The 19,193-nt window shown below is 36.9% G+C and overlaps 1 protein-coding gene across 7 annotated transcripts; it reads right to left on the reverse strand.

Moving 5' to 3' along the window:
• Positions 1-746: 746 nt before the first annotated feature.
• pax6a (paired box 6a) lies at positions 747-18,539 on the reverse strand. 7 transcript variants are annotated; one of them, XM_052597013.1, is made up of 15 exons: positions 18,166-18,539; positions 14,273-14,421; positions 11,942-12,013; positions 11,663-11,716; positions 10,818-10,841; positions 8,670-8,800; positions 8,284-8,325; positions 7,978-8,193; positions 7,543-7,708; positions 3,968-4,126; positions 3,686-3,768; positions 2,860-3,010; positions 2,638-2,750; positions 2,285-2,426; positions 747-1,645 (listed from the first exon to the last, which is right to left on the reverse strand). In XM_052597013.1, the coding sequence occupies exons 4-15, from the start codon at positions 11,673-11,675 to the stop codon at positions 1,560-1,562; spliced, it is 1,326 nt and encodes a 441-aa protein (XP_052452973.1). In that variant the 5' UTR covers positions 11,676-11,716; positions 11,942-12,013; positions 14,273-14,421; positions 18,166-18,539; the 3' UTR covers positions 747-1,559. The 7 variants fall into 7 exon arrangements, with proteins under 7 accessions (XP_052452973.1, XP_052452969.1, XP_052452975.1 ...); XM_052597009.1 differs by lacking the exon at positions 11,942-12,013; XM_052597015.1 differs by lacking the exon at positions 10,818-10,841 and having other exon boundaries at positions 18,166-18,538.
• Positions 18,540-19,193: the final 654 nt, after the last annotated feature.

The following is a 19,193-nucleotide window of genomic DNA, read 5'->3' on the forward strand; positions in this document are numbered from 1 at the left end:
TTGGGCTGTTTTTATTCACTGCTGCCACGAGCTGTTTTTAGTCCATGGGGAGAGCGAAATACACTGTCACCCCGAAACACATTTGCGACCAAGGTGGGACTTCCTGGAAGCAGAATGGGATTTTGATAGCCATTTCCCACCAGAATGCGACTGGGCTTGTTTTGGCCATGATTGGGCTGCTTTTGGGGAGCAACTACTGGGCTGGTTTTGTTACGCAGATCTGGCAACCCTGCTGATAGCGTTCATAAAGCTATGCACAGAAGTGAATACGTTTTCTAAATATGCAGCCCCACTTTTTGTTTTTCATTTGCTTTATGAAACAATTGAACTTAAATGGCACAACATTATTAGCATGCAGATTATTTTAAAGAGAACAGGCTTATTGAAACATTACAAGAATCACATACATAATAGTTTCAAATTATTTCTGAATGGAAATGCAATGTAATCATGAATGCAGACTTGGATGATTATGGTACATAAATATATTTTAAATCACGTCTTTGTAAATTTGCATTTAATTTTCTCTTAATATTAACTATTCATTTTAATGTTTCAGAACCATCTGCTTGAGACTAACCACTTAAAATTAGCAAATTAATTAATAATTATTAAAAAGGACGTATGAGATTGGATGAATTGATGATTGTATAAATAATACACCACTCTTATTGTCAGCTACATTAATGGTAGTTATGTTTAAAAAGTGGCCTTCAGTGAAAAGCATGTATTGAATATTCAGAGAATTATAAAATGAAATTAATTTTATTAAAGAAATTGTTCTGCGAGACTTCTAGGGAAGACAAATACTTACATTTTGACATAAGCAAAACTGAATTATACCGAAGACACAATCTACCGTTTTAAACTACCAAACATTTTCCTCCTCCGGTTCAGCAGTCGCCATGTTCAACAAACAGCTTACTTTTGTCTGCAAGCTTTGGAAACCAAGTTCTGGATTGGCTTCCTTTGAGCTCTGTTGCTATTTTTTTGTCTTGAAATGATACAGAGATTGTTTGTTTTCTACAGGTCCACATTTGAAACAGAAATGGGCAGTTCTTGATATCAGCTGATGATGAAAAAAGAATGAAGAATAAGCCTGCACAAATGATCTTCCTCTCACCGATGTAAGACCAACTTGGTTTGACAGTCCATCCACAGTTGTTCATTTTTTTTTTTTTGTCATAACATACAATTGGCCATTACATGTACAAATACATCAAAATGACTTAGGTTGGAAACTGAAAAACAGATTTTTTTTTTTTTTTTCTTCATTTTTTTCATTTTACGATATAATACCGGGCACTTTACAGAAGTCTGTTCTCTTTTATTCTTCAAGTCTTTGTGTCCAAAGAATGATAGAGAAGTGGCACTATCCCAGTACAAAAGGTCCTTCAGAGTCTTCTCTTTTCCTTCCACACTTAAATACTGCTGAATAGCCCTGCCTTGAAGCAGAAAGACGTCAGGAGGTTAAGAAGCTCCTCTCTCTTTTCCTCTCCTCTGTTTTCCTTCTCTCTCTCTCTCTTTTTTTTTTTTTTTTGTTCTCGTGTGTCTTGTTCTCACTGTAGTCTGGGCCAGTACTGGGACATGTCTGGTTCACTGCCTGGCACTTGGACTGGTACAGACACTCCAGGCGAGATTAGACCTGTAGCATGGTGAAAACATGCAGAAATATTTAGACTTGTCATATTTTGTAATTTAAGAGCAATTATATGTAATAAAAAAAACATATAAGGAGCATGCATGTTTAATATGTAACAAATCAAAATATGAACTAAGAGATTTTAAGTAAAAATAAGTTAGGTGTTAAAAATATTTAATCAGTTTATGAATAAATTTCTGAAAAAGTTAAGACTTGTCAAGTGTTACATGTGACTTTGGAGCTTCATAAAATGTCTTCCTTATTTTTACAAAAAATATGAAATTATTTGTTTAATTCATTTAAAATAAAATATTTAAATGATCTCATAGAATAAAACATTTTAAACCCTTTTTAATTTTTGTATATTTTAAAATATTAAATATACACTTGAAATTTTAAATAAAAAATGAATTCAATATTTGAATCATTATGTGTCACATATGTGACTTCAGAGCATTTTCTGCTTTTTTTTTTTTTAAAGAAATGGTATACAAATGTTAATTAAATTATTTATTTATTCGATATTTTTATTTATTTGAATTAAAAATGTAAAAACATTGAAGAAAATATAAAAACATTTAAAAAAAAAGAATTACAATTGTATTTGATTTTTTTTGCTTTAGTAGAGGAATAAGCGCTTACCTGTTGAGGTTGTGCCTGAGGTGGCCATTGATTGGCTGTTCATATGTGCCTGCATGTGTGGGGGGGTGTATGTGTCATAGCTCCGCCCATTCACTGAAGGACTAGTGGGCAACATGCAGGAGTAGGATGATGTCTGGCTGGGCTGTGGAGAGGTAAAAAAAAAGGGCAGACCTGTCAGCAACACTCACATCTGATAGAAACAGCCTTACAGACCTCTATGCTGTAATTGCGTAATATTTTACAGTGCTCGGAAATATCAAATTACTAATCCTTTAAAATACTAAGGCAAGGCCAACATAGCACAGAACAATATAGTACAGTGTAAGGCACTAAACTGACAAATGTAGACATACTTGCATAGGAAGGTTGTTGGCCATGGTGAAGCTTGGCATCGGTGGCAGGGCGCTGTATGTGTTCGTGAGGGCTGTGTCCGATCTTCCCAACATAGCTCCTGATGTGAAGGATACTGTTGAAAAAAAGAAGGAATAATCTAAACATACCATTCTGGTCAATTTTCAGTTGCATTAGCTTAAGGCCCGCGTGAGTCACAAATATGCACGCGGTGGAGGTTTTACCTGGCGTGGTGGGCTGAGGGATTGGCTGATAAACGCTAGTGCTGAAGCTGCTACTGATGGGTATGTGACTCGAAGAGTTACTGGCTTGTCTTCTTTGATTTCTTAACTTCTCCTCTCTCCTCCATTTTGCTCTCCTGTTCGAGAACCACACCTGGAGAGACTTACTTTAGTTAGTTATCAAAGACATTTTAAAACAACACACAAACCATCGCTATCTAGGATGAAGAAAGATAAAACCGGACAATTTTGTATTTAATATGTTCCCTTTAAATCTTCATCTCCATGCTGATGTATTTCCTACTGTAGCTCATTTATTATTATTATTATTATTATATATAAATAGCAGGTGGTTTTAGTGGGCAGGACATTCTCATAAAGAATATTAGATTGGTCAAAAAACTGTGTAGTGCAAAATGAGTCATAAATATTTTATTTTATATATAATTTATTTAAATACACATCTGCTACAAATTAATTTTGTGAAATGTTTTATATATATATATATATATATATATATATATATATATATATATATATATATATATATATATATATAAAATTTATTTTAACATAAATGTTTAAATCAAGCAGCCAAGAAAAATACAGGGATATATATATATATATATATATCTTTTTTTTTTTTTATATATATATTATTTTATTTTATATATATATATTTGTGTAAACAAAAGTGATACTGTTTGACATTTTTTGAGTGGCTAAGCCATTTATTATAATATTTTAAAAGAATCCCAATGGCAAATTATTATGAAGTGTACCAATTTATGTCTATTCATTTGATTTTTTTTAGTTTTTTTTCACTCACCTGTATTCTTGCTTCTGGTAAATCTATTTTCGCAGCAAGTCTCTCTCTTGCAAAAACGTCAGGATAGTGCGTTCTCTCGAACTCTGGTTAAAAAAAAAGTAAGAAATAATCATTTGAGTTGTTTTCTGTTACACAATGGCTGCTTAAACTTCATGCAGAGTCATTTCATTTGAATATAAAAGATTACAAAAGCCATATTCTTGAAATGAAGTGTGATTATGCTGTTCATTTGTAGCTAGTCTACAGATGCTTTCATATATTAGCTCGAATCTTCTTGTTTACCTTTTTCAAGTGCTTCTATTTGTTCTTGGGTGAAAGATGTGCGGTTTCTTTGCAGTTTCCTTTTTAGCTGAAGCCTCATTTGGGTCTCATCGGAATCCTCTCCATTGGAGCTTATTGAGTTTGTGTTCTCAGCGCCTCCGTCTGATTGCTGGCAGCCATCTGGAAGGAAAGGAAACATAAAATGTAAGTTTGTTCTGTTTATTCCCACTTCTCATTCTCTGTCTGGACTCTAGGTTTTAATTAAGATATATCATGGTTTGCTTGTCATATTTAGATTTTGGTCGAAAATTAGTGGAGCGTTCTGTATCGCCCTCTGCGATGTTGTGGGAAAACATTTAGAGCACGCTCACTTAGATCTTTCAACATCGAGTCACAAAGGCTGACGAGCTTGAGGGCTTTACAGAAATGCGATAAAATGTCCCAGAACCCTTTTCAGATCCTCTGAAATGTTTTTTAAAAACCAAACACCCTCTCCCCCCTTTTCATTCCCGAGTTCTTCAATTAGGCTACGGCCACCATATGGGAGTTTGCAGAGCTATTGAGGTGACCACCAATACTTGAATAGGAGAGGGATGCTTTCACAGCCACACAATGCGGGAGAGTAAGGGTAGCTCTTAAATACTCGCTGGGAGGACGGATGGCAAACTTTCGTGGGTTGAATTTTGAGGACACAATTGGAGCGGGTGACAAAAGGATTCTCTCCAGCAGTCATTGTAGCACGAGGATTCCAGTCAACAGACTTTTCAGCTCGGCGTGTTAACCTTTATGCTCTACTGTCATTAATCACTGTCCCTAGGGCCGGCCCGTTCAACCTCGGTTAGGATTTATACCTTCTTATAGGCGCAGGAAGAAAAACAGCCAGGCCACCGTGAGTGAGACATCTAAATACCAAGCCTCTTGTGTGTCACAGACTAAAGGACTGGAGAGGCAACTGTGAGTCGATAAGCTATAACCTGCTGTGTTGTCGGACACCAGTGCTTTATTAAGCCATCTCACCAGATACATTTGAAATTAAAAATTAGTTTGGAGTTCGAAAACTCTAAAGAAACACGTTGATGTTTTGCGGGGAGTCGTGAGGTATTAATGAAACCCCAAAACTTTTTGGAATCTTACATGGATGGACGTGTAAGTTGTCAGTCACATGGCCACCCAGCTGCTTACTGTCTGAAAGATGATTTCTGTGTCCTATACAAGGAAGTCATGTATAACCTGTCATGATTTGGTATATAAAATATTTAAAGGGGATGTTATGAATGTATTTATAATAATGTTCATAACATCAGTAAACATCACAATTTTGACCGGGTGGAGAACACAGAACCTGTTTTTTAGTCCAAAAAAAGAAAAATATTATTAATGATCTTAATAATTATCAATTAAATCATTTTATGAGTTATTGTTTAATTTTTTTCCCTATATCTACCTTAGAATTTTTTTAGAAATGTGAAAATATGTAACAATGTTATATATCTAATCTGTTACATATGTTATATATATATATAAGATTGTTACATATTAACATAAATAAACAGTTTTTTTTTTTCAATTTGGCTATCCATGGAGTAAAAATACTTTTACTGTTTATTATATAATATACTGTTTATTTAGGAAACGATTTGAAGTTAAATTAGTTAAAACTACAGTGTAAAACGTTGTTAAAGTATTTTTGAAAGTAGATTATTTGCTTAATGGTGATGGTTAACTGAGTAAAAATAATATTGATTTAGAGGATATAATGAAGCTCAGTGTATGCATAATCACTGGGAAAATATGCTGTCAAAAATCAACTTTTCCATACTTTTTTGATATTATGTAAATTAGACATGGTTACTCTTCTACTGATGTAGCAAGAAGTGTTAGGCTACATATAAATAAACTACTAGATTTCCTTTTCTTCATGTCATTTCATTTACAAAGACAGTGCATTTCTATGTTCTCAGAAAGTTTTAAAAGGTCTTTGTGTTTAGTATTCACACTTTTCAAGAGCTAATCCGAATGTGTGGCCTGTTCTCAAAAGCCTGAACGACTGTCGCCAGATTTCGGATTTGTTTTCTCTGAGAAAGGCGCTGGGAAATAAAATAATTCCTTATTGGGGCGTTGTCGTAACCGGTGAGGCGGAAGGAGAGCAAAAAGGTGGCAAAACAAGCGCGGCATCTTTCAGCTGAGGAGGCCTTGATCAAAACATGCGAGGACCCATGGAAAAAGAAAAGTGTCCAAATCCTTTAGACGGCTTTAGCACCACGAGCCTATGACGGAGGGAGGGGCTGCTAGGAGTCCTCTGAATGCGACAGAGTTGTCTCTTTTAGCGTCCTGTCAGCCCAGATGAATCCGCTGTTTTATTCAGTGTTGCGTGACATTCGTCAGATTGCGACCATATTTGTCTCGCTCTGAAACATCACCCTGACTAATAGCCTACTTTGAGAGTGGACTTCGAAATGATAGAAGAGAAAATGATATAAGTTAGCTATAAAAAAAAACCATTATGTTTGTAGAATCGAAAAAATAGCCAGTCACAGATTGATGATTGTTGTTGTAATATGATGTTATGTTTTATAGGCTAATGTTTGTCTTAACAAATCAAAAACTAGATGCTTTAGAGTTCTGCCAATTAATCCACAGGATTAAATAAATGAGCTTTTTTTATATACGTTTTTTGTTTCAAATAGTGCGTATACGAGGCCACATGTCAACAAACAGTAGGCTATTAAATATGTTGGTTATGTAGCATAATATGCGAACTCAAAAGTAATCCATAGACGTATCCTACACTGTATTTTAAGTAAATATGTCTAATTTTATTCATAAAAACATGTTAAATATTATATAACGTAATTGGCTCATTGCATAAAACATTGCATTTGTATTTATTTATTGTATTTTATTTTTTGTAGTTGCTGTAAAGTAAACAAGTCAATGATTTGATAGCCCGATATTACACAGACATTAATTCTCTATTTATCATATCTTTTTATACGTCTGTCTTTCTTCCGTCTAATTCTGTCTAATTGGCAGATGTTGCCATATCATGTCCAGGATGTCTCCGGTGGAACATTTCCACAGTCTCCTCAAACTAAACGCGTATTTATGTCGCCTTAATGGGAAACAAATCATTATCTATTATGAGCTATTACATAGCGACAGAACTGTTCCCATAACACATTTTTCTGTGTGACAAAAACATATTTTGTATACAGGGAATCCTTGTTTATTCTGCGTTCTTTAAGAACTGTGAGGGTGATTGCAACTCGCATTGTTATTATTAATTATTATAGTCATGGTATTCAATGCATGTATTTATTCAAACGTCATTAAATTATTGATATTATAAAAGTACATTAAACTCCGTGTAACCTGCATAGCCTAAATTATTTAAATTGTTTATAGGCTATCATCTAATGATACTTAAAAGCATGTAAACGAAGTATGGGCTACTTTTATTATTAATATGGGAAATGTTTTATCTTTTTAAATGATAATTATAAATTTACTCCAGTATGCAAAATAACAATCAAGTTTAGCGAATCCGATGCCCATTTTGACACAGCTTTTCCCTATGAAAAGTAAACTAGCCATACCTTGATTGGGCTGCCCTGGCACTGAGGTACCGGGGTACCATCCCGGCCGGGTCCCCCACGTGCCGGTCTGACCGTTCAGCATCCTCAGCTTTTCATACATGCCATCTGCGCCCATCTGTTGCTTTTCGCTAGCCAGGTTGCGCAGTACTCTGTTTATCGATGACACCTGAAAGACGAACCCAGAGATGCGGCACATTAATTAAAGAGCGCATCCGCGATGTGGCATGTTGGCTTTTGGAACAATTGGCCCCATTTCTGCACAGGCCTACATGCCAGAGCATTACATCGCATTGCATTGTCCTCTGGTGTAGAGGAGATTACAGCAGCGGCCGGGGAAGACCGATGTTGCAGAATGTTCACTTTCAATGTCATTAGTGCATGCTTTTTAAACAGTGCATTAAACTATTACGCATTAAGTTCTCTGAATGAACTTACACTGGGTATATTATCGTTTGTGCAGACCCCGTCTGATAGAAGCCTGTCTCGGATTTCCCACGCGAAGATTGACGGACACTCCCTCTTGTACTGGGCAATTTTGCCGACCACCTCGGGAGTCGCTACTCGTGGTTTACTTCCTCCGATCGCCCTGGGTCTGATGGAGCCCGTTTCATAGTATCTACCCAAGATTTTACTCACGCAGCCGTTCGACACCTAGACAGAAAACAAAAGAAACAATTCACATACATTATTTAAAACTAGTGTGAAATGTTAAGTGTATGCTGCAAGCAATGATAAGCTTACGTTTTCATTGTCCAGCACTTGGACTTTTGCATCAGCATGGGTCTATAACACAAGAAATACCTTTAACACGAAAAATACGTCTTCAGTGGTACGAGAAATGATGCACTTTTTAAAATGCATGTCGGTCGCCAATTGTAAAAATTGCCAAATGGAAAAAACTGAGAGTGCTTCGATCCATTCCACAAGACCACTGTGTATGCATTCCAAAATGAAATTTGAAATGAATCCTCGTTGTTCGCTGGCATTCATAATGCAAGGACTTTAAAAATAATAATAATAAATTTCAAAACTACTATACAGCTGGGAAAAAAGTAAGTGTGAAAGCACAAATGTGAAACAAAACAACTGTATCAATATTTTAGACTCAAAATATGCATTCTAATCACCTGCAGAATCCGGGATATGTCACACGGCCGCGCGCCACTGTGAGCGAGTTCAACTATTTTCTGTCTCGTGGAGTCTGGCAGCGGTCTGCCGTTGACGAACACACCGCCGAGCTGGTTCACTCCACTGTGACCTTAAAAAGAAGGTAAGATCCCGTTGTAAATCACCAGACTCTATAAACAGAATCCTATCTCAGCTGTTTTTAATAGAAGCCTTCAGGTCTCGATTGTCTATAATGAGTCAAGCATTACAAGAGCATTGTCAACAAATCTCAATCTTCAGAGTAAATCGCTTTTAAATCAGCATAGCCGGTCATTACTGCTGTCATATGTTTTCGTCTGTTCTCCAGATGTGCCCGTAATATCATAATCTCCTAATGCACATTGTAATATAATTACACATGCAGAACATTGATTAAGCGTCAGCGCTCTCGTATGATCTGGAGCAAAACATCTCTAACCCACTGAGCCGGGATTTGCGCATCTTTGCAAAGCCTTAAACGGATCAGATGGCGTAATGCTATTTGTGGAATTATATTAAAACTTCTTAAACGCTGCCATGGTTTAAACCATAGCCTCACATCTTAAATAAAACAACTTAAAATAAATAATAAAAAAAGCATTAACCAAAGCACAGCCTGATGTTACTTTGTCAGTGGAAAAGCACCTAAAAAGCAGACCAAATGCACCAAACCTGTAGCCAAAACGGAAAAGCAGCCTTACCGGATTGCTATACTTCTAAGCTCCCTTCCCTCCGAAGCTTCGCGTTAAATTGAGTCCAAGAGCACAAGCTCCTTTGCAATAAATAAGCTCCAAATATAGAAGAGGGGGAAAATATGATGAGCCTGCCTGACATTTGTCTTTAAAATAAAGCTAGCTGCATGTCAAGTTTGAGCCTAATTTCTGGAAATAGGCGGAAGTCGCCCTGGATCATGCATGGAAGGCTAATTGAAAAGATCAGTTGGAGCACTTGTGGCAGGCATGTCACTTTATGACATCGCTCTGCTTTTGAAAATCGCATCGTCACGACAAATAGTAGCATGATAAAACGACCCTTTCTGTCTGCATTTGGATATCACTCAGACTAAATTGGACTCTACTCATTTCCCCTTTAAGGGAAGCTTAATTTTAAGGTAGCCAGGGGCTGTGCGCGTGAACGTCCACGGGGGCGCGCCTCGTGCTCAATATATTAAAAGTGACATTTCTTTTTTTCCCAAGTGACAAACCTCCATTGCCTATATTTACGCACTGGGAGCGAGTCTGCGGGATGCTGTTTTGTTCTGTAGGTTTATGCATAATAAATCTGCAGAGCGAAATATGAATTATGCAATAATGTTTTATTTTTATTATGAACACTACCTGAGAATTATTTCTGATAGCATCTCTGGCACACTTAACACGAAGGAAGGCGGAAAGAAAATCCATATCCCTTCTCGGAGCGAAGTTGAATTTGAAATTATAGACACATTTGCCTTTAAAATCAAATGCCGTACCTCTTTAAAAATACAGTCACTTGATTTGAGCTCGACAACGCAGATTAGGATATAAAATCAAACTTTCACTTGAAAGGTTAAGTCTTAATCGTTCTATAATTCCCCACGGTGAATGGTGTCGGTCTTGCCCAGTGGCAATCATTACGCGCGCGGTACTCTGTTTCTAATCAATTAATAAGAAGACATATGGTGTCAATTTGGACGCTCCTCTCTATATACACCCAAGAGTTATTAGCACAAAGCTTGGATTGCCGCCTGTGACCTTTAAACAAACCAAAGGCCTAACCCGAATGATATCTTTTTAGTAATACACGCGAGACATCACACGACAACATTTGTTTACAATAACACCGTTTTTCGGCGCGTAATATTTTATTATTTTTATCTCAAGGCCTTTTTCCATAATATATTTTTTTAAGTTGGAATATATATATATATTTTATTTATCGCTCATACAAAGTAATGTGCTGCACTTCAGCTGACCTAGATTTAAACGCTCCGCTTAAACTCCAAAGCATTCCACCTACAGAAATAATCTATAGACGTCAAAATGAGTGACTAACACAGTACACCAGTCGTTAGTATGGGGACAGAGCAAGAAAAACTGGCACTTACAACAATAAAAGCAATAGAAATGAGAGGATGACATTCAACACACCTTCGTTACAGATGTCATACACCTCTTGTCCAGCATTAAAAGAGAAAATATGTCTCATTTATTGTAATCATAACTTACTCAATACTTTCCACAAATGACTAAGTGTATGTTTTGCTAGTTGGCTTTCACACATCTCAAAGACACAGACACATCCGGCATTGTAATTTATTCATGCTCTTACAACACTCAATGTTGCATCAAAGCTCAGTCTATTATTTCACTCTCGCGGTGTTTCATAAACATGATAGACGTTCCATCAAAATCATGCAATGTCAATTTCGTCTCTGCTAATGGACTAGGTGGATTGGCCGCCGATGCTAACATTAATTCAGCAATTATTTAAAAGCAAGTCAAGCAGAAACATCCTCTCTCTCTCTCTCTCTCTCTAACACACACAGTCACACACAATTATGCAAAGAGCATATGGGTTAGACACTCTAAATAGGTTGTGTAGCTATGCAGTTTTTTTTGTTTTTTTTTTGCAATTCAAATAATTCGTCGCTGGGAATGTAATTTTTGCTCTTTCAAATGTAGCCTGTAGAATTTTTTATAATGGCTTGCGATGTTGCATAAAACTCTAAAATTGTTAAAGTCAGGCTTCAGCAATGAGTTTAGCTTATACTATGCAAGTGTTTAGCTGCTTTGAGGGAGCTGTATGAATGACAGGCAAACATTTTGGCAGCATGCACACGCCCAACACCCCTGACGTACAGTGTAAACTGCCTTCACTAATATACCACAACAAATGCTTTGCTGGCTAGACGCCCCTCACGTTTCTCTCGTGTTTTCACCTTTCCTTTTAATAATAAAAACGCATTTCATAAAAAGAAAAGAACACCACTTACTGTTTTGCATCATGGACGCGACGCCAGACTCCCACGTGGCCCGGTTGTAGTATTCTATTAATCATAAAGAACCAATAGTAATGGTCAGTTTCACATTTATAAATCAAGTGTATTGCAGTGCATTGCATGTAAGACTTGTGTGCAAGAAAGTTACGGACAATTATTGTGAGGGCCGAAGCCTCACATTTTTTTTTTTTTTTTTTGCATTCATGCTGCAAAAAGTGAGAACAAGAAATACTGTCTCCACAAATACACTTATGTCCAGGGTTTAAAACTTGCCTGGAAACAGAGTTGACTGTCCGCTTAAAACAATTTTTAGACTCTCATCTGCTTCACTCTATTAAAATATCCCTAGGACAAAGCAAAACAATTTATTAGTACATCTATCCTTAAATTATTTCTTTAGCATTACAACTAAACCTAATATTAGCTTTTTTAGGATACTTTTTTTTATGACGAATAAATTTGACAATAATACATTTTGGCTTAATTAAAAAAATCCAGTGTTTATAATTAAAATAGTTTTCTTATTATAAGTTTAATTGTTTATCGGAATAATAATAATGTCAAACTATTATTATTATTACTTTTATTATTAAACAAATAATGTACTTGTATCTGCTTTCCCCTGACCTTCATGATTAGAAAACTTCAAATGTTGTGGGCAAGGCCTACTTTTTTCCTCTCTTTCAGATACTCTGTTCTGGTGACACACGCTGTCTACCTCGCCTGGCTGCGCTGGAAAAGTAAAGCCAGGAGGGGGTGAGGGGTCCCCGACAAAGCCCCGCTGAATTTTAACAATAGCTTTCTTTCTCCCTCTACACCAAAACCCAGAGAGTAAAACCCGGGCTCCCTAACTAGCTACACCGCTTCCAACTAAACGTACCAACAACTCTCAGAAAATACAAAGAGCTGAAGGGAGCGAGCCCCCCTCCTCCTCTTCCTCCTCCTCCTACACCCGGTCCAGCTTACCCCCCTTCACCCGCAGCAGCCAGTGCAGCTCACTATGACCCGGTGCCCGTTACCTCAATGTCTTTTTGTTTGTCTCGTTGCGCGAAATAGAAAAGTAATTTCTTGTTATAAGTATCTGGAGGTAATTGTGTTACTGGTATGTGTCGTTAAGAGCTGTAAAAAATATACAACAGCGCAGTGGGGCGCTCAATTGGTAAAAGACAATTGCAATAAAGAACCCATTCAATACATTTACCGAAAAGGAGGCCACTGAAGAAATACTCACTGCTTTGATTTCTTTTCCTTTTTAAGAAGATAGATTGTGTGCGCGTTTTACAGTGCACAGCAACAAATAAATACATACACCAAGCGCCAGCCAGCGTTGCACGTGTTTCATTTATATTTAAATATGTGTTTTACTGTATTGCTTTTTTAAATTATTTTTTACTCTTTAGATATATTCAGAAGTGTTTTAACAACGTTTCAACCATTTTTTATTTTTTTATTTCTCTTGACATTGCATTAATTCAAAACCATTTTTGGATTGCAAATAAACATGTTTAATAACCACGGTTACATTTTATACGAAGTAAACCATTCAGTATTTCTTTCCCACGTTTGCTACTTAAGGTCTTCTGTCTTGACTCATCTTTTTAGTTAATGATCTGTTTTAATAGTGCTATCTGTAATTGACAGGGCCTAATCTGCATTTTGTTCGTTCTAATGTGCAACATGAAGGCTCTTAATTGAGCACACTTATTTAAGCCTTTGATATTCTGCGGAAAGTAGATTCTTGTGAAAGTTTAGAAAGCTTAAAACGGTGCTGATTTATACAAATGTATAAAAACTACAGTAAGTATGCTATATTAGGCTATAGCATGCAAATTACTGGCACCGTAAAATCAAAACAGAGACATAGAATTAGATGCATTACATTTTACAGCATTTAATTATATAAGATGTTTCATATAATATTTTTATAAAACAGCTAATACACATAGATTTAGATTAGATACAAATATAATATCGATCAAATTTTTGTTCGTTTTGTACTACAAACTTAACAACAACAAAAATTAAGTTAATTAACTGTTAATTTTAAAGTTTAAACATTAACGTAATTTTGCTTTTTTATAGTTAGTCTGGGACAAAGAAGGCAGCGTTTCCCTGACTGAAAAGCAAAACACCAAGTTCACGGTGCGATTTGGTGGTGGCGCGCGGCTGAATGTGATGGTGTGATTCAACCTGACACTCCACCTCATCGGGTCATTGCGTTCCCATTTTCACGACTGATCGCGGTCTTGGCCTACTGTGACTTTTTGCTTTCCTCTGTCATAAATAAGAACTTTGCTTTGGCACAAAACTCGACATAGCTAAAGCATAAAAAGGCAAAGAGCGTCCGGGAAAATCCATTATAGAGTTTGACACCACGAGGTTTTGCAGCTTTTACGTCTTCTTTTTTTAGTATCGTGCTTTTCTTTGAAAGTTTTTGTTTTGATAAACAATTTCTTCAAGGCCATAACTAACTTTTTCCCATAATTATAATTTACAAAACACTATTTTTTATATATGTTTAAACCTAGCGGGCAGCTAGCAATTTCACTTGTAAGTGGTGCACATGCGTGCAAGTTGCTCAAAAGAAAACATTTCTTAACTTACCTTTTTGAGGCATAGCTCTTATGCCTTCGTATCCTCGCTGGTATACTTCGATTACAATAAGGTGAAGACTCTGAAGTCCTAGAAAATCGTCCTCGAACAGTTTGTCTTTTATAGTTTCCAACTGATCTCGGGTGGAAAATTTTAATTCCCTGCGAAGGAAACAGAGATTGACAATAAAATGGGATGTCAAGACTGCGCGAGACTGAAAAATGTGCGCTCGTGGGAGAGAGTGAGCGAGAGAGGGGGAAAGAGAGGGAGAGGGAGCGAGAGAGAGAGAGAGAGAGCGAGGGCGCACACCTATGCTGATTGGTGATAGCACTCGTGTATTAATGTATGTGTTCCTGGTCTGTGCCTCGCCTCCTCTTCTCCTCTTCAGTGGCCCATTAGCTGAGCCTGACCTCTGTCATCATCTCCCAGCAAAACACTTCCTTCTGCCCCGGTGACAGAGCGGGAAACAGGACCGAGCAAAAAGCTAGTTTTCAGCCCTACTTAATCACTCGATTTACTCCACATAAGCATATGATTCTCTCCAGAGAAGATGTTTTCCATTGAAATGCCTTTGGGCATTCACATTATAAAACTCTGTGTGACTAGACACTTGGAAAAGAAGTACCAGGAAGTACCATGGTATTATTTTTTTCGTCATAAAAGCATGTTCTTGCAATTATTTGGAATATATAATGCAATGTTTTCATGAGAATTCGCCGTGGGAAGTAGGCTACTTTTTTTTTTTTTTTTTTTTTTTTTTTTTTTTTTTTTTTGCTAAATACCAAACAAGCAAATTTTTATACAATTTCTTAAATGTTGACCTGCTTTATTACTTACACTTTTACTTAAGTCCGTTATTATTGTGTCTGTTCACGCTACTCTTGTCAACTGAAACGAGCCCAAACTTTCTCCACGTGTCATTGTTGACTTGGTGTCTGAGAATGTCATCCGCCTTTACGGCGCGCGCTCAACGATCAGTTGGGAGACCCCATACTATTTACATTAATAGCGTGATTTGTTGTCGTTTTCAGCGGGAGAAAAAGAAACTCTGTGTCTTGGGTTGCCAAGGGGGAAATGAAAATATCATTACGTCCATGGCCGGACACTTAAACTACATTTGTTGATTGCTTGGACATTAGCACACACCTCGGTAAACTCCAAAGCAACCCCTCCGTGTCTGTGTTCGAGGTTACATGCGCTGCACTCTCAGCTCGCCACTCGCAGCTTGGGGTGTTCCACCCGTTCACTGGAGTGGAATAGATTCCGGGTTGGGATACAAGAAATGGAGAGGGGAGGGGGACGTATAGCATGGTGGGACAGCTTTAAAGAGAGGCAAAATGTGTTGGGACGCACGGAGCATAAAATTAAGCTGTGGTTGCATACACTTGACTTCGTTTTGACATGTGAAAAGTGCTAAAAGTCGGAGCTCATCAATAAACTATCGCGAAAGTGAATGCGAGCTCTGACAACCATTGCATTCCCCACTATAGCACAATGAGGAAACAAACGACACTGCCAAAGAGTCTGCATCGCAATGAAAGGCCGCTTGAATGGGAGTCGGATAATGAGCTGGCGCGACCGTCATGCACTGTCATCTCGGGTCCCGCGGTGCGACCCCGCCACGCCGTTTGATATTTTCGAATAATTTCCCTCTCCTTCCCATTTCAAGTTTTGCTGCATCCACCGGAGAAGAAAGTTCAGCTTGAAATGCAACACGTTGTGCTACTGCACTGAGATTCAAACGCTTGTTTTTTGTTTCTTTTAGACTCCATCCTGTTTAATATATTCGTAGCAGCCTGATGGTTGTCTTTAAAATAGAGCAGTTTTAACCTAACACTCAAAAAAAGTGTTCCTGTGGCTCAAGTGGTAGCGCATTGCGTTAGCAGCACAAGGTTGTGGGTTTGATTCCCAGGGACCACATGTTAGGTAAAAACTGATAGCCTGAATGCACTGTAAATCGCTTTGGATAAAACGGTCTGCTAAATGCTTACATATAAATAATCTGTATTTTAAAATTGGATTCTTCGGAACAATCAGTTTGTTTTTTAAGTAGCCTACCAAAATTTTGTGAATAAAAAGTTATGTAGCCTATATGGAAGATTCCATGACATCACACTTGGAAACTATTTTGGTTCTAATTGGAACGTTTAATTCGAACATAGTATTTCTTTAGAAAAGAACGAAATAAAACAGAAATAAGAAGCCACTAAAGCATGCTTATGGAAACTAAGGACATGCTATATATTTGCTCTATAGTTAAACCAACCTGTTTCAAAGGCTGGTCGACATCAAATATTTGACTAGCTCCAGACTTTTCACACAGATGGACTCTTGTAGTCCTCCCATCAATTAGCACAGTTCGGATTAGCAGTCAGTGGTGTTTGGTCATGAAAAAGAACCTAATCTTGTCGCTATTTCCCTCAGGCAAAATAGACGGTGCCTCGCCTCTCACGAAAGTTTCAACAGAGAGAAAAAAAAAACTAATAAGGGGGGGGGGGGGGGTTCAGCTGAATACAACTGACGTCAGAGCGAGCGAGAGAGAGAGAGAGAGAGAGATCTATAGAGAGAGATAAAACTAGAGATAGGCTGGCTCTTATTAAAGCAATGTGGGAAAAGTTTATCGTTATGGCCAGTGCAAGCCCCACATCCAGTCTCCATGTTCTGGGGGAGGGGACCTACCAAAGTTTTTGGTGTGGTTGCCCACAGCGACATCGACCACAGCACTGGCAAAGGGCCCTTCTGTGTAGGCTAACTCTAGGCGCCATGATCCAAGAAGCAAGTTCCACATTGTTCCATTTCATTAGGTATAATAGACAAGTTGTTGTGGGCTGATGATTTTAATTATTACCGTTCTACCTTTTACTCTTATTTCAGAGGAAATATGTTTTGCAGCCTTAATGTTTTATTTTTTTATGTGTTTAATTAGTCACTGAAAGTGTGTTTCTTTAAAGCTGCGTAAAGTGTAAGCATCTAAATATTTCGATAAAATGACAGTTGTGACATAATTTATGGACCGTGTAATCTTCATTCAGGGCAAATTTTCATGCATTGCACGTCAAATGGTAATGTTAATCTTGAAATGAATTTTTAACGACTGTGTTATATATCAATACTGAACAGTGTAATTTGCATAGTAGCCATATTGTACTAGGCTACTTAAAATATTTCTTCTACAAATATTGAAATTAACAGTTGTTAAATATACACATATTCCGCTTAATAGGAAGAATTGCATTGCTTATGGAAAATATATATCTTTGTAGGCTAGCCTATATAAAATATTAATTTGCGGAAACCATAAATTATTTTTTATTTTTTATTACTATATTAATTTTAGTAGCTAATAGAAAATATTTTTATATAGACACCAATTTTATTCTATAACTTACTGGCGAAGGTAGGCTATTTATCAGTTCCCTCAAATAGGTTAGCCTATCAACTTTATTTATTTTAGTTATTAAAGAAAGCTTTAGTGATGCGCGACTTGCCTAATTTTTTAAATGATGAAAACGCATTGTTATAATTATGAAAATGAAGTTGTAACTTACTTAAGTCATTATATTTAGGCTTATCTCACAGATAATATTAGGCTACTCATAATTATGATGCCTTGTTTACAAATGTCTTTGAAGATATTACAACCCAATTAAATGAAATTATGTTGCACATAAAGCAGTTGACTGGCATGGTGTCAAAACGTGTCAAGTGTTGAAGTATAATACATTTATCTCACGGCATAGTTTCAGAGGAATAAAGTTCTACATGGTGGCAGTCAAATTCATGGTAAATTAGGTAGTGTTCGAGATTAATAGACACCTAAATGCTGTCAGCGCGACAATCTGATGTCATAACATTTGTGAAAACATGTTTTAAAGTACAATTCGGAACCTTGTAAACTCACTTACCTCAACAAACGCTAAAGCCCGTTCCTCTATAGCGAATATGAGTGATTTCGTTATGTGAGGCACGTTTCCAAATGAGCCTCAAGAGAGAGTAAAGAGTGTCTAGAGAGAGCCCCGCCGGATCCGATTCACGAAACTAGTCCCAAAGTAAATAATATCCAGTCCAACAAGTCGAAAAGGGAGCCACGGGAAAAAGTTGTGAGATATTGTAAGCCCCTCTATGTAGTGTTGATGAAAATACTAGCCTGTTTAACAGATGAAAGAAGGTCCAACTTTGGACTCTCCCTCGAGATTCTTACGACACACGCAAACCTCGCACGTTAACTGTGTTGTCTTGTTGAAAATACCTCTTTCTTTAAACGTGGCTCGGAATAAAAAAAGACGTCTTCGTCTCGCTATCAACTTTCTCTTAATATTAACCTCAACCTGGCAGTGATTGGCTAGAGTGACGGCGCACGTCACACTTGACGCCATTTATCATTCCCCAAACCGGGAAGTTGAAGGGACTGCTGTCTGTTGTGTGCGAATTTGAAAACCTATAAACCGCATCAAGGTTCATCTCTCTTAATAACTCGGTTTAATAAGACTTTTTGAAGTGGACTATTATTTTATAGCCTATGCTTCCTTCAAAAAACAAAAACAAAGGAAAACTTTTTGTTGTGAATAGGTCTATAAATGAACTTTTTTAAGTGAAATTTAAAATAATAGAAAATAAGCAACGTTGCAGTTCATTTATGCTGTTTACAAACTGTCACCATTAGAATGTAACCTACATTTAATCAGGTCAAAAAATAATAATAATAATAATAAATAATAATAAAAAACGTGTCTCAAAACTCTAAAGTCGTCATGTTAGCTAGTTTTACCACCATAGGAAGGCTATTATTTACGGCAAATGACATCACACAATTCAGTTTACGTCGTTAACCCATATTTATTACATGATATTTGTCCATGGTACAGTCATGAATACAATTCCTTCAGGTGTGTAGACATTATATATATATATATATATATATATATATATATAT

This window comes from Carassius gibelio, chromosome B25, assembly GCF_023724105.1.
Source record: "Carassius gibelio isolate Cgi1373 ecotype wild population from Czech Republic chromosome B25, carGib1.2-hapl.c, whole genome shotgun sequence".
NCBI lineage: Eukaryota > Metazoa > Chordata > Actinopteri > Cypriniformes > Cyprinidae > Carassius > Carassius gibelio.

Excerpts from the sequence above, each read along its gene's own strand:
- pax6a (XM_052597009.1), bottom strand. Across the intron at positions 3,769-3,967 it reads AATAGAAGCACTTGAAAAAG|AGTTCGAGAGAACGCACTAT; the intron begins GTAAACAAGAAG and ends TTTTTTAACCAG. Across the intron at positions 2,427-2,637 it reads CCAACAACCTTCCTATGCAA|CCCAGCCAGACATCATCCTA; the intron begins GTATGTCTACAT and ends ACCTCTCCACAG.